This window comes from Oncorhynchus nerka, linkage group LG9b (genome assembly GCF_034236695.1).
Source record: "Oncorhynchus nerka isolate Pitt River linkage group LG9b, Oner_Uvic_2.0, whole genome shotgun sequence".
NCBI lineage: Eukaryota > Metazoa > Chordata > Actinopteri > Salmoniformes > Salmonidae > Oncorhynchus > Oncorhynchus nerka.
In genome coordinates, this window is record NC_088424.1 from 35814400 (window position 1) to 35827493 (window position 13094).

The 13094-nt window shown below is 49.5% G+C and overlaps 1 protein-coding gene across 2 annotated transcripts in view; it reads left to right on the forward strand.

The window, feature by feature from the left end:
• The window catches only part of slc25a12 (solute carrier family 25 member 12), a 29625-nt gene that overhangs the window by 15337 nt on the left and 1194 nt on the right, over positions 1-13094 (forward strand). For both annotated transcript variants that reach the window (XM_029652520.2, XM_029652521.2), the window contains exons 8-17: positions 2733-2826; positions 2967-3051; positions 6005-6089; positions 6568-6726; positions 8468-8520; positions 8674-8754; positions 12208-12348; positions 12451-12589; positions 12690-12848; positions 12920-13010. In XM_029652520.2, coding sequence (XP_029508380.1) covers positions 2733-2826; positions 2967-3051; positions 6005-6089; positions 6568-6726; positions 8468-8520; positions 8674-8754; positions 12208-12348; positions 12451-12589; positions 12690-12848; positions 12920-13010 — 1087 coding nt within the window. The remainder of the gene's footprint in view (positions 1-2732; positions 2827-2966; positions 3052-6004; positions 6090-6567; positions 6727-8467; positions 8521-8673; positions 8755-12207; positions 12349-12450; positions 12590-12689; positions 12849-12919; positions 13011-13094) is intronic.

Below are 13094 nucleotides of genomic sequence, written 5' to 3' on the forward strand. Positions count from 1 at the left end.
CTCCCTGTAGGCCGTCTCGTCGTTGTTGGTAATCAAGCCTACCACTGTTGTGTCGTCCGCAAACTTGATGATTGAGTTGGAGGCGTGCGTGGCCACGCAGATGTGGGTGAACAGGGAGTACAGGAGAGGGCTCAGAACGCACCCTTGTGGGGCCCCAGTGTTGAGGATCAGCGGGGTGGAGATGATGTTGCCTACCCTCACCACCTGGGGGCGGTAAGCAAATTGGAGTGGGTCTAGGGTGTCAGGTAGGGTGGAGGTGATATGGTCCTTGACTAGTCTCTCAAAGCACTTCATGATGACAGAAGTGAGTGCTACGGGGCGGGGCGGTAGTCGTTTAGCTCAGTTACCTTAGCTTTCTTGGGAACAGGAACAATGGTGGCCCTCTTGAAGCATGTGGGAACAGCAGACTGGTATAGGGATTGATTGAATATGTCCTTAAACACACCGGCCAGCTGGTCTGCGCATGCTCTGAGGGCGCAGCTGGGGATGCCGTCTGGGCCTGCAGCCTTGCGAGGGTTAACACGTTTAAATGTCTTACTCACCTCGGCTGCAGTGAAGGAGAGTCCGCATGTTTTCGTTGCAGGCCGTGTCAGTGGCACTGTATTGTCCTCAAAGCGGGCAAAAAAGTTATTTAGTCTGCCTGGGAGCAAGACATCCTGGTCCGTGACTGGGCTGGTTTTCTTCTTGTAGTCCGTGATTGACTGTAGACCCTGCCACATACCTCTTGTGTCTGAGCCGTTGAATTGAGATTCTACTTTGTCTCTATACTGACGCTTAGCTTGTTTGATAGCCTTGTGAAGGGAATAGCTGCACTGTTTGTATTCGGTCATGTTACCAGTCACCTTGCCCTGATTAAAAGCAGTGGTTCGCGCTTTCAGTTTCACGCGAATGCTGCCATCAATCCACGGTTTCTGGTTAGGGAATGTTTTAATCGTTGCTATGGGAACGACATCTTCAACGCACGTTCTAATGAACTCGCACACCGAATCAGCGTATTCGTCAATGTTGTTATCTGACGCAATACGAAACATGTCCCAGTCCACGTGATGGAAGCAGTCTTGGAGTGTGGAGTCAGCTTGGTCGGACCAGCGTTGGACAGACCTCAGCGTGGGAGCTTCTTTTTTTAGTTTCTGTCTGTAGGCAGGGATCAACAAAATGGAGTCGTGGTCAGCTTTTCCGAAAGGAGGGCGGGGCAGGGCCTTATATGCGTCGCGGAAGTTAGAGTAACAATGATCCAAGGTTTTTCCACCCCTGGTTGCGCAATCGATATGCTGATAAAATTTAGGGAGTCTTGTTTTCAGATTAGCCTTGTTAAAATCCCCAACTACAATGAATGCAGCCTCCGGATAAATGGATTCCAGTTTGCAAAGAGTCAAATAAAGTTTGTTCAGAGCCTTCGATGTGTCTGCTTGGGGGGGGGATATATACGGCTGTGATTATAATCGAAGAGAATTCTCTTGGTAGATAATGTGGTCGACATTTGATTGTGAGGAATTCTAAATCAGGTGAACAGAAGGATTTGAGTTCCTGTATGTTTCTTTCATCACACCATGTCTCGTTAGCCATAAGGCATACGCCCCCCCCTCTTCAGAAAGATGTTTGTTTCTGTCGGCGCGATGCGTGGAGAAACCCGCTGGCTGCACCGCCTCCGATAGCGTCTCTCCAGTGAGCCATGTTTCCGTGAAGCAAAGAACGTTAGTCTCTGATGTCCCTCTGGAATGCTACCCTTGCTCGGATTTCATCAACCTTGTTGTCAAGAGACTGGACATTGGCGAGAAGAATGCTAGGGAGTGGTGCACGATGTGCCTGTCTCCGGAGTCTGACCAGAAGACCGCCTCGATTCCCTCTTTTACGGAGTCGTTTTTTTGGGTCGCCGCATGGGATCCATTCCATTGTCCTGGTTGAAAGGCAGAACACAGGATCCGAGTCGCGAAAATCATTTTCTTGGTCGTACTGATGGTGAGTTGACGCTGATCTTATATTCAGTAGTTCTTCTCGACTGTATGTAATGAAACCTAAGATGACCTGAGGTACTAATGTAAGAAATAAGAAAATATAAATAAACTGCATAGTCTCCTAGGAACGCGAAGCGAGGCGGCCATCTCTGTCGGCGCCGGGTCACTAGGGGGAACACACGGGTCACTAGGGGGAACACACGGGTCACTAGGGGGAACACACTGGTCACTAGGGGGAACACATGTATACCCTTCCACACACACTGTACTGTTCCGACACATCAGGGTTCTCCCCAAAGAATGCGAGAGGCACTGCTCCACCTTTGTGGACTGGCTGCTCCACTATGTAGTAAAACAAATATTAAATAAAAGTTGTTCATTTTGTATTAGCTTTTTTGTTGCGTTTTTCTCATAAGACATTTTTTTGCTCTAGATTGCGGGAAATGGCAGTTACAGGTGTTAAACGCCCAAATCTCTGAGTCCAAAGGGGGGCACTACCACCCTCTGGGTCTCCTCCCCGGCCATACTCAGCAGAACCACCTTGTTAAAACATCCTGGGGAGTACCCTGTTCCGGACATGTGAGAGGAGGAGTGGGATCACCCTTCCCAGTCGTCTGTTAGCTGCCAGCAGAGGAACTGTCATGTTGAAGAGTCTTGGCGAGCTCTCTCAATCTCTATGTAGTATGTCTGTGTTATGCAGACTTGTTAACCATCTCTTTTTCTCTATCACACTGTTTCTCTTCCCCTCTTCCTCCCTCTTGATCTCCCTCTCTCTAGAGGAGTTTATCTTTGCTGCTAACAAGTTTGGCCAGATCTCTCCCATGGAGATCGACATCCTGTACCAGTTATCAGGCCTTCACTCCCACTCTGGGTAAACACATGCATGAGTATTGCGCTTCAGCCTTGCACAGTATGCATAATATATGTGTGCCTTACACAAACATACCTGTTCAGAATGCTGGGGCAAGCTTATTGAATACTGTGTGGTAATGGTGCTGTGTTTTGCCTCAGCCGTCTGAACGTTTCTGACATTGAGAGGATAGCCCCACTGGAGGAGGGAGCGCTGCCCTATCACCTGGCTGAGATACAGAAACAGGTAAGAGACCTGTCTATGCCAGTGTCTGTGTGTGCCAGTGTCTGTGTGTGCCAGTGTCTGTGTGTGCCAGTGTCTGTGTGTGCCAGTGTGTGTGCCAGTGTCTGTGTGTGTGCCAGTGTCTGTGTGTGTGCCAGTGTCTGTGTGTGCCAGTGTCTGTGTGTGCCAGTGTCTGTGTGTGCCAGTGTCTGTGTGTGCCAGTGTCTGTGTGTGCCAGTGTCTGTGTGTGCCAGTGTCTGTGTGTGTGCCAGTGTCTGTGTGTGTGCCAGTGTCTGTGTGTGTGCCAGTGTCTGTGTGTGTGCCAGTGTCTGTGTGTGTGCCAGTGTCTGTGTGTGTGCCAGTGTCTGTGTGTGTGCCAGTGTGTGCCAGTGTCTGTGTGTGTGCCAGTGTCTGTGTGTGTGCCAGTGTCTGTGTGTGTGCCAGTGTCTGTGTGTGTGCCAGTGTCTGTGTGTGTGCCAGTGTCTGTGTGTGTGCCAGTGTGTGCGCCAGTGTGTGCGCCAGTGTGTGTGCCAGTGTCTGTGTGTGCGCCAGTGTCTGTGTGTGCGCCAGTGTCTGTGTGTGCGCCAGTGTCTGTGTGTGCGCCAGTGTCTGTGTGTGCGCCAGTGTCTGTGCGTGCCTGTGTGTGTGCGCGCCAGTGTCTGCGCGCGCGCTAGTGTCTATGTGTGCGCGCGCTAGTGTCTGTGTGCGCGCGCGCTGGTGTCTGTGTGCGCGCGCGCTGGTGTCTGTGTGTGCGCGCGCGCTGGTGTCTGTGTGTGTGCGCGCGCGCTGGTGTCTGTGTGTGCGCGCGCGCTGGTGTCTGTGTGTGCGCGCGCGCTGGTGTCGGTGTGTGCGCGCGCTGGTGTCTGTGTGCGCGCGCGCGCTGGTGTCTGTGTGCGCGCGCGCGCTGGTGTCTGTGTGCGCGCGCGCGCTGGTGTCGGTGTGCGCGCGCGCGCTGGTGTCGGTGTGTGCGCGCGCGCTGGTGTCGGTGTGTGCGCGCGCGCTGGTGTCGGTGCGCGCGCGCTGGTGTCGGTGTGTGCGCGCGCTGGTGTCGGTGTGCGCGCGCGCGCGCTGGTGACGGTGTGAGCGCGCGCGCGCGCTGGTGTCGGTGTGCGCGCGCGCGCTCGCTGGTGTCGGTGTGCGCGCGCTCGCTGGTGTCGGTGTGTGTGCGCGCGCGCTGGTGTGTGTGCGCGCGCGCTGGTGTCTGTGCGCTCGTTGGGGGTGTGTGCGCGCGCTGGGGGTGTGTGGACGCTATTGTGTGTGTGGGCGCTATTGTGTGTGTGTGTGTGGGCGCTAGTGTGTGTGTGGGCGCTAGTGTGTGTGTGGGCGCTAGTGTGTGTGTGTGTGGGCGCTAGTGTGTGTGTGTGTGGGCGCTAGTGTGCGTGCTACTGTTTGTGCGCTAGTGTGTGTGGGTGTGAAATAAAACTTTATTGGTCACATACATATGGTTAGCAGATGTTAATGACTATAGCGAAATGCTTGTGCTGTTGGTTCCGACCATGCAGTAATATCTAACAAGTAACCTAACAGTTTCACAACAACTACCTTATACAGACAAGTGTAAAGGGATTAATAAGAATATGTACATAAAAATATATGAATGAGCGATGGCCGAACGGCATAGGCAAGATACAGTAGATGGTATAGAGGACAGCATATACATATGAGATGAGTAATGTAGGGTATGTAAACATTATATAAAGTGGCATTGTTTAAAGTGGCTAGTGATACATTTATTACATCGATTGTTCATTATTAAAGTGGTTAGAGTCAGTATGTTGGCAGCAGCCACTCAATGTTAGTGATGGCTGTTTAACAGTCTGATGGCCTTGATAGAAGCTGTTTTTCAGTCTCGGTCCCAGCTTTGATGCACCTGTACTGACCTCGCCTTCTGGATGATAGTGGGGTGAACAGGCAGTGGCTCAGGTGGTTGTTGTCCTTGATGATCTTTATGGCCTTCCTGTGACATCGGGTGGTGTAGGCATCCTGGAGAGCAGGTAGTTTGCCCCCGGTGATGCGTTGTGCAGACCTCACTACCCTCTTGAGAGCCTTACGGTTGTGGGCGGAGCAGTTGCCGTACCTGGCGGTGATTCAGCCCGACAGGATGCTCTCGATTGTGCATCTGTAAAAGTTTGAGTGGTGACAATCCAGATTTCTTCAGCCTCCTGAGGTTGAACACGCTGTCTGTCTGGGTGGACCATTTCAGTTTGTCCGTGATGTGTACGCCGAGGAACTTAAAACTTTCCATCTTCTCCCCAGTGTTGAGGATCAGCGGGGTGGAGATGTTGTTTCCTACCCTCACCACCTGGGGGCGTCTCGTCAGAAAGTCCAGGACACAGTTGCACAGGGCGGGGTCGAGACCCAGGTTCTCGAGCTTAATGGCGAGTTTGGAGGGTACTATGGTGTTAAATGCTGAGCTGTAGTCTGAACAGCATTCTTACATAGAAGTTTTTTAGTTTGTCTGGGAGCAGGTCATCGGGGTCTGTTTTCTTTTTGTAGTCCGTGATTGACTGAAGACCCTGACACATACCTCTCGTGTCTGGGCTGTTGAATTGCAACTCTACTTTGTCTCTATTCTGACGCTTAGCTTGTTTGATTGCCTTGTGGAGGGAATAGCTACACTGTTTGTATTCGGTGATGTTTCCGGTCGCCTTGCCCTGATTAAAAGCAGTGGTTCGCTCTTTCAGTTTGTGTGTGCTGGTGTGTGTGTGTGCCAGTGTGTTTGTGTGTGTGTGCTAGTGGGTAGGTGTGTTTGTGTGTGTGTGCTAGTGTGTGGGTGTGCTAGTGTGTGGGTGTGCTAGTGTGTGGGTGTGCTAGTGTGTGTGTGTGTGGGTGGGTGTGCTAGTGTGTGTGGGTGTGCTAGTGTGTGTGGGTGGGTGGGTGTGATAGTGTGTGTGGGTGGGTGTGATAGTGTGTGCGCGCGCGTGTGCTCAAGTAAATGAGCATGCATGTGTGACTCTCTCTCCCTGTCCCTCTATAGCAGAGCCAAGGTGATGGTTCCAGGTCAGTGTTGCTGCAGGTTGCAGAGTCAGCCTACCGTTTCAGCTTGGGCTCAATTGCTGGAGGTAAGGGACTTGGGGAGGGGTAAGGGACTTGGGGAGGGGAGGGGTAAGGGACTTGGGGAGGGGGAGGGGTAAGGGACTTGGGGAGGGGGAGGGGTAAGGGACTTGGGGAGGGGTAAGGGACTTGGGGAGGGGTAAGGGACTGTGGTGATGCAGTAAGGGACTGTGGTGATGCAGTAAGGGACTGTGGTGATGCAGTAAGGGACTGTGGTGATGCAGTAAGGGACTGTGGTGATGCAGTAAGGGACTGGGGTGATGCAGTAAGGGACTGGGGTGATGCAGTAAGGGACTGTGGCAGGCCGGCAATGAGACGAGATCGGAAAAGGGGGTAAAATACAACAACCAAAAATAAAAACAATTAGGCTTGCTTGTTGAAGGTTAGGTTTAAGGTTAGGTTTCGGGGTTAGCGAAAATAGGATTTTAAATAGGAATCAACTGTGTCCTCACAAGGTTAGTAAAACAAGACTGTGTGTGTGTGTAGCTACGGGAGCCACGGCGGTGTATCCTATAGACCTGGTTAAGACCAGGATGCAGAACCAGAGGAGTACAGGCTCGTTCGTAGGAGAACTGATGTACAAGAACAGCTTTGACTGTGCCAAGAAGGTGCTGCGCTATGAAGGCTTCTTCGGCTTCTACAGAGGTACGGACAGACACCTCTTCCCCTCATGGCTGCTCTCCTGATCACTCTTCTTCCCCTTATGGCTGCTTTCCTGATCACTCTTCTTCCCCTCATGGCTGCTTTCCTGATCACTCTTCTTCCCCTCATGGCTGCTTTCCTGATCACTCTTCTTCCCCTCATGGCTGCTTTCCTGATCACTCTTCTTCCCCTCATGGCTGCTCTCCTGATCGCTCTTCTTCCCCTCATGGCTGCTTTCCTGATCGCTCTTCTTCCCTTCACGGCTGCTGTTTTCCCCTCTATCCATCTCTTCTGCTCTTTATCTCTCTTTCTATCCCTGTCTCCTCCACTCTTTTCTCCTGTTCCACAATTTTCATATCCTGCTCTTCTTTTACCTACACTCGGCAAAAAAAGAAATGTCCTCCAACTGTCAACTGCGTTTATTTTCAGCAAACTTAACATGTGTAAATATTTGTATGAACATCACAAGATTCAAATACTGAGACATAAACTGAACAAGTTCCACAGACATGTGACTAACAGAAATGGAATAATGTGTCCCTGAACAAAGGGGGGGTCAAAATCAAAAGTAACAGTCAGTATCTGTTGTGGCCATCAGCTGCATTAAGTACTGCAGTGCATCTCCTCCTCATGTGCTGCACCAGATTTGCCAGTTCTTGCTGTGCAATGTTACTCCACTCTTCCACCAAGGCACCTGCAAGTTCCTGGACATATCTTTGGGGAATGCCCCTCCACGCACAGAACGAGCAGTATGGCTGGTGGCATTGTCATGCTGGAAGTGAAGAGCACTTTTTGCCAGTCCTCTCTGGTCCAGCAACGGTGGGTTTGTGCCCATAGGCGACGTTGTAAGGCACGCCCTGACCAGACATGCCTTCAAGCACTCAGTCCAGCCTCTGTCAGCCTATTGGGGACAGTCTGAGCACTGATTGTGCGTTCCTGGTGTAACTCGGCAGTTGTTGTTGCCATCCTGTGTACCTGTCCCGCAGGTGTGATGTTCAGATGTACCGATCCTGTGTAGGTGTTGCTACATGTGGTCTGCCACTGCAAGGACGATCAGCTGTCCGTCCTGTCTCCCTGTGGCGCTGTCTTAGGCATCTCACAGTACGGAAATTGCAATTTATTGCCCTGGCCACATCTGCAGTCCTCATGCCGCCTTGCAGCATGCCTAAGGCACATTCACGCAGATGAGCAGGGACCCTGGGCATATTTATTTTGGTGTTTTTCAGAGTCCGTAGAAAGGCCTCTTTAGTGTCATAAGTTTTCATAACTGTGACCTTAATTGCCTACCGACTGTAAGCTGTTAGTGGTTTAACGACCGTTCCACGGGTGCATGTTCATTAATTGTTTATGGTTCATCCCAAGCATGGGAAACGGTGTTTAAACCCTTTATAATGAACATCTGTGAAGTTATTTGGATTTTTACAAATTATCTTTGAAAGACAGGGTCCTGAAAAAGGGACGTTTCTTTTTTTGCTGAGTTTATTTTCACTGCTCTCCTCCTTCTGCTCTCTCTTCTGTTAATGGGAAAAGGACTGAAGGCTCCCATCTAGTGTTGGCTCACCCACACTGCAACACTAAACCTGCATCCATCCATTCACTTCTTCCTTGGTCCTTTTAATTCTTCCCTTTCCTTCATTCTCATCCCTGCACTCTTCTCCCTTCTCTCCTTCTACCCTGAGAAACTAGTCATCGTGAGATGTGGTTCATGTCATGTGTGGACTCAATCTCCCATGCTGCTCTCCAGGTCTTCTTCCCCAGCTCATAGGCGTGGCTCCAGAGAAGGCCATCAAACTCACAGTGAGTCAAACTCCTCTCCCTCCTGTTCATTCAGCCAATCACTATGGAGATGAATCCTTAATTAACACTAAATTCTTTCTAAGAGGTTCCTGACAATTCCCTCTGTAGTATCTCAACTGATTTCAACTCTCTCTACCCCCTCTCTCCCTGTAGGTGAATGACTTTGTGAGAGATAAGTTCACCGGTAAAGGCGACACCATTCCCTTTGCTGCGGAGGTGCTGGCTGGAGCCTGTGTGAGTAAGACTGGTCAATCAAATGTATTTATAAAGCCCTTTTTACATCAGCTGATGTCACACAAGTGCTGTACAGAAACCCATCCTAAAACTCAAAACAGCAAGCAATGCAGAAGCACAGTGGCTAGGAACATCTCCCTAGAAAGGCCAGAACCTAGAGAGAAAGCAGGCTGAGGGGTGGCCAGTCCTCTTCTGGCTGTGCCGGGTGGAGATTATAACAGAACATGCCCAAGATGTTCAAATGTACATAGATGACCAGCAGGGTCAGATAATAATAATCACAGTGGTTGTGAAGGGTGCAACAGGTCAGCACCTCAGGAGTAAATGTCAGCTGGTTTTTCATAGCCGATCATTCAGAGTTAGAGACAGCAGGTGCGGTAGAGAGAGAGTCCAAAACAGCAGGTCTGGGACAAGGTAGCATGTCCAGTGAACCGGTCAGGGTTCCATAGCCGCAAGCAGAACAGTTGAAACTGGAGCAGCAGCATGACCAGGTGGACTGGGGACAGCAAGGAGTCTTCAGGCCAGGTAGTCCTGAGGCATGGTCCTAGGGCTCAGGTCCTCAGAGGAGAGAGAGAATTAGGAGCATACTTAAATTCACACAGGACACTGGATAAGACAGGAGAAATACTCCAGATATAACAGACTGACCCTAGCCCCCCGACACAAACTATTGCAGCATAAATACTGGAGGCTGAGACGGGAGTGATCGGGAGACACTGTGGCCCTGTCCGACGATACCCCCCGGACAGGGTCAAACAGGCAGGACACCACTAGAGGGAAATCTTCAACCACCAACCTACTACGCTGAGACAAGGCCGAGTATAGCCCACGAAGATCTCCCCCACATTCTAGGGACAGTAAGGAGGCCTGTGTCTTGTAGAGGTCGACCGATTAATTGGAATGGCTGATTAATTAGGGCCGATTTCAAGTTTTCATAACAATTGGAAATCAATATTTTTGGACACCAATTTGGGCAATTAACACCTTTATTTAATCTTTATTTAACTAGGCAAGTCAGTTAAGAACACATTCTTACTTTCAGTGGCGGCCTAGGAACGGTGGGTTAACTGCCTCGTTCAGGGGCAGAACGACAGATTTTTACCTTGAAAGGTAAAACAAACAAAAAAGGGATTGATGTTCATGGTTAGGTACACATTGGAGCAACGATACGCACCGCATCGATTATATGCAACGCACGACACACTAGATAACTACACATGGTTGATGATATTACTAGTTTAACTAGTAATTATGATTGATTGTTTTTTATAAGATAAGTTTAATGCTAGCTAGCAACTTACCTTGGCTTACTGCATTTGCGTAACAGGCAGTCTCCTTGTGGAGTGCAACGAGAGAGAGGCAGGTCGTTATTGCGTTGGACTAGTTAACTGTAAGGTTGCAAGATTGAATCCCCCGAGCTGACAAGGTGAAAATCTGTCGTTCTGCCCCTGAACAAGGCAATTAACCCACCGTTCCTAGGCCGTCATTGAAAATAAGAATGTGTTCTTAACTGACTTGCCTAGTTAAATAAAGATTAAATAAAGGTGTAAAAAATATATATATATTTGTTTTTTAAATCGGCCATATTGGTGTCCAAAAATACAGATTTCCGATTGTTATGAAAACTTGAAATCGGCCCTAATTAATCGGCCATTCCGATTAATCGGTTGACCTCTCATCTAAGCAGATGATTTGTTGCGGTTGCAAACGTAATAAAATCTTGGTCCGATAGTCCAGGATTGAGGAAAAACATTAAGATCCACAATATTTATTCCGCGGGACAAAACTAGGTCCAGAGTATGACTGTGCCAGTGAGTAGGTCCAGAGACATGTTGGACAAAAGAGTCGATGATGGCCCCGAAAGCCTTTTGGAGTGGGTCTGTGGACTTTTCCATGTGAATATTATCTGCCATGACTACAAGGTCCGATAGCAATTCAGGGAACTCAGTGAGGAACGCTGTATATGGCCCAGGAGGCCTGTAAACAGTAGCTATAAAAAGTGATTGAGTAGGCTGCATAGATTTCATGACTAGAAGCTCAAAAGATGAAAACCCAGTCATTTTGGGGGGGGGGAATTGAAATTTGCTATCATAAATGTTAGCAACACCTCCGCCTTTGCGGGATGCACGGGGGACATGGTCACGAGTGTAACCAGGAGGTGAGTCCTCATTTAACACAGTAAATTCATCAGGCTTAAGCCATGTTTCAGTCAGGCCAATCACATCAAGATTATGATCATTGACTATTTCCTTGGAAGTGAGGGATCTAACATTAAGTAGCCCTATTTTGAGATGTGAGATCACAATCTCTTTCAATAATGGCAGGACTGGAGGAGGTCTTTATTCCAGCGAGATTGCTAAGGCGAACACCGCCATGTTTAGTTTTGCCCAACCTAGATCGAGGCACAGACACGGTCTCAATGGGGATAGCTGAGCTGACAACACTGACTATACTAGTGGCAGACTCCAGACCAGGCATCAGGCTATCTCATTGTGGAGCTGAGGGAGTTAGAGCCCCGTCTATGTTCATAGATAAGATGAGAGCACCCCTCCAGCTAGGGGGGAGTGAAGGTCCTGATTGTGTGTGAGTCTCAGAAAGAGGGCCAATTATCTAAAAATGTCATCTTTTGGGAGGGGCAGAAACTTTTTCAACCAGCGATTGAATTGAGATTCTGATATAGTGCTCATCACTTCCCCTAACTGGGAGGGGGCTAGAGACAATTACTCGATGCCGACTCATCTTTCTAGCTGATTTACACACTGAAGCTATGTTGTGCTTGGTGACCTGACTATTTCACCCTAACATCGTTGGTGCTGACGTGGATAACAATATCTCTATACTCTACACTCGCCAGTTTTAGCCTTAGCCAGCACCATCTTCAGATTAGCCTTAACGTCGGTAGCCCTGCCCCCGGGTAAACAGTGTATAATCCCTGGATGATTATTTTTAAGTCTAATACTGCGGGTAATGGAGTCGCCAATGACTAGGGTGTTCAATTTGTCAGAGCTAATGGTGGGAAGCTTCAGCGTCTCAGACCCTGTAACGGATAGAGGAGACTGACTCGTTGCTTAAAGGGGAGAACCGGTTGAAAGTTTCTGTCGGCTGAATGAGCTACACCGGTTGAGCATTCCTACAGAATTTCCCTCCAGAAGCCATGAGAAAGTTGTCTGGCTGCGGGGACTGTGCGAGGGGATTTATATACTATCTGTACTTACTGGTGGCACAGATTCTGTTTCATCCTTTCCTACACATAAATGACCCGTGCCTAACGATTGCCTCTGAAGCTGGGTTTGCAGCATGAAACGTTAGCAACACATAAACAAGTCTGTTCCATCTCACTGAAACTTCCCAACCCTAAACCCCGCTCATTCTATTCCACCTAATCCTACTTAAATGGGAGGCTGTGGTAGCAACCCTCCCTTCCTCATGTCCCCTATGTCTCTCTCTCCGCAGGCAGGGGCTTCCCAGGTGGTCTTTACTAACCCGCTGGAGATAGTCAAGATCAGATTGCAGGTGGCAGGAGAGATCACCACAGGACCTAGAATCAGCGCCCTCAGTGTCATCCGAGACCTCGGCTTGTTCGGCCTCTACAAGGTGTGTGTTTGACCATTTACGTCTGGTGGCATTGTGCTTGTATTTTGAGAAACAAAGGCCTTTTGATTGAAAATGTCTGTCACTTACCCTTTGTGTATGTAGGGTGCTAAAGCGTGTTTCTTGAGAGACATCCCTTTCTCAGCCATCTTCTTCCCAGTGTACGCCCACACCAAGGCTCAGTTCGCCGACGAACAGGGAAGACTGGGCGCATTACAGCTGTTAGCTGCTGGAGCCATCGGCGGTACACACACACCTACCGAGCGATGCAATTCAATTCCATTTTATTTGACTGTCAAAAACAGTCATAGCCACAGGTGATACCCTTTGACTCCATTTCCCAGGTATCCCTGCTGCCTCCCTGGTGACGCCTGCTGATGTCATCAAGACGCGCCTGCAGGTAGCAGCGAGGGCGGGACAGACCACCTACACTGGAGTCACGGACTGCTTCAGGAAAATCATGCATGAGGAGGGATTCAGAGCACTGTGGAAGGGAGCTGGAGGTGTGTGTGTGTGTGTGTGTGTGTGTGTGTGTGGGGAAATGGGAATTTGCTTACTCTGTCTCTCTCCCCAGCTCGTATGTGTCGATCCTCTCCTCAGTTTGGGGTGACTCTGGTGACCTATGAGCTTCTACAGCGGTGGTTAAATGTGGACTTCGGTGGGCAGTAAGTACACTCACACACACACACACACACTCTCCCCACTGTTATAACGCATGTTATCATACAATGTCTCCCATTTCCCTATCT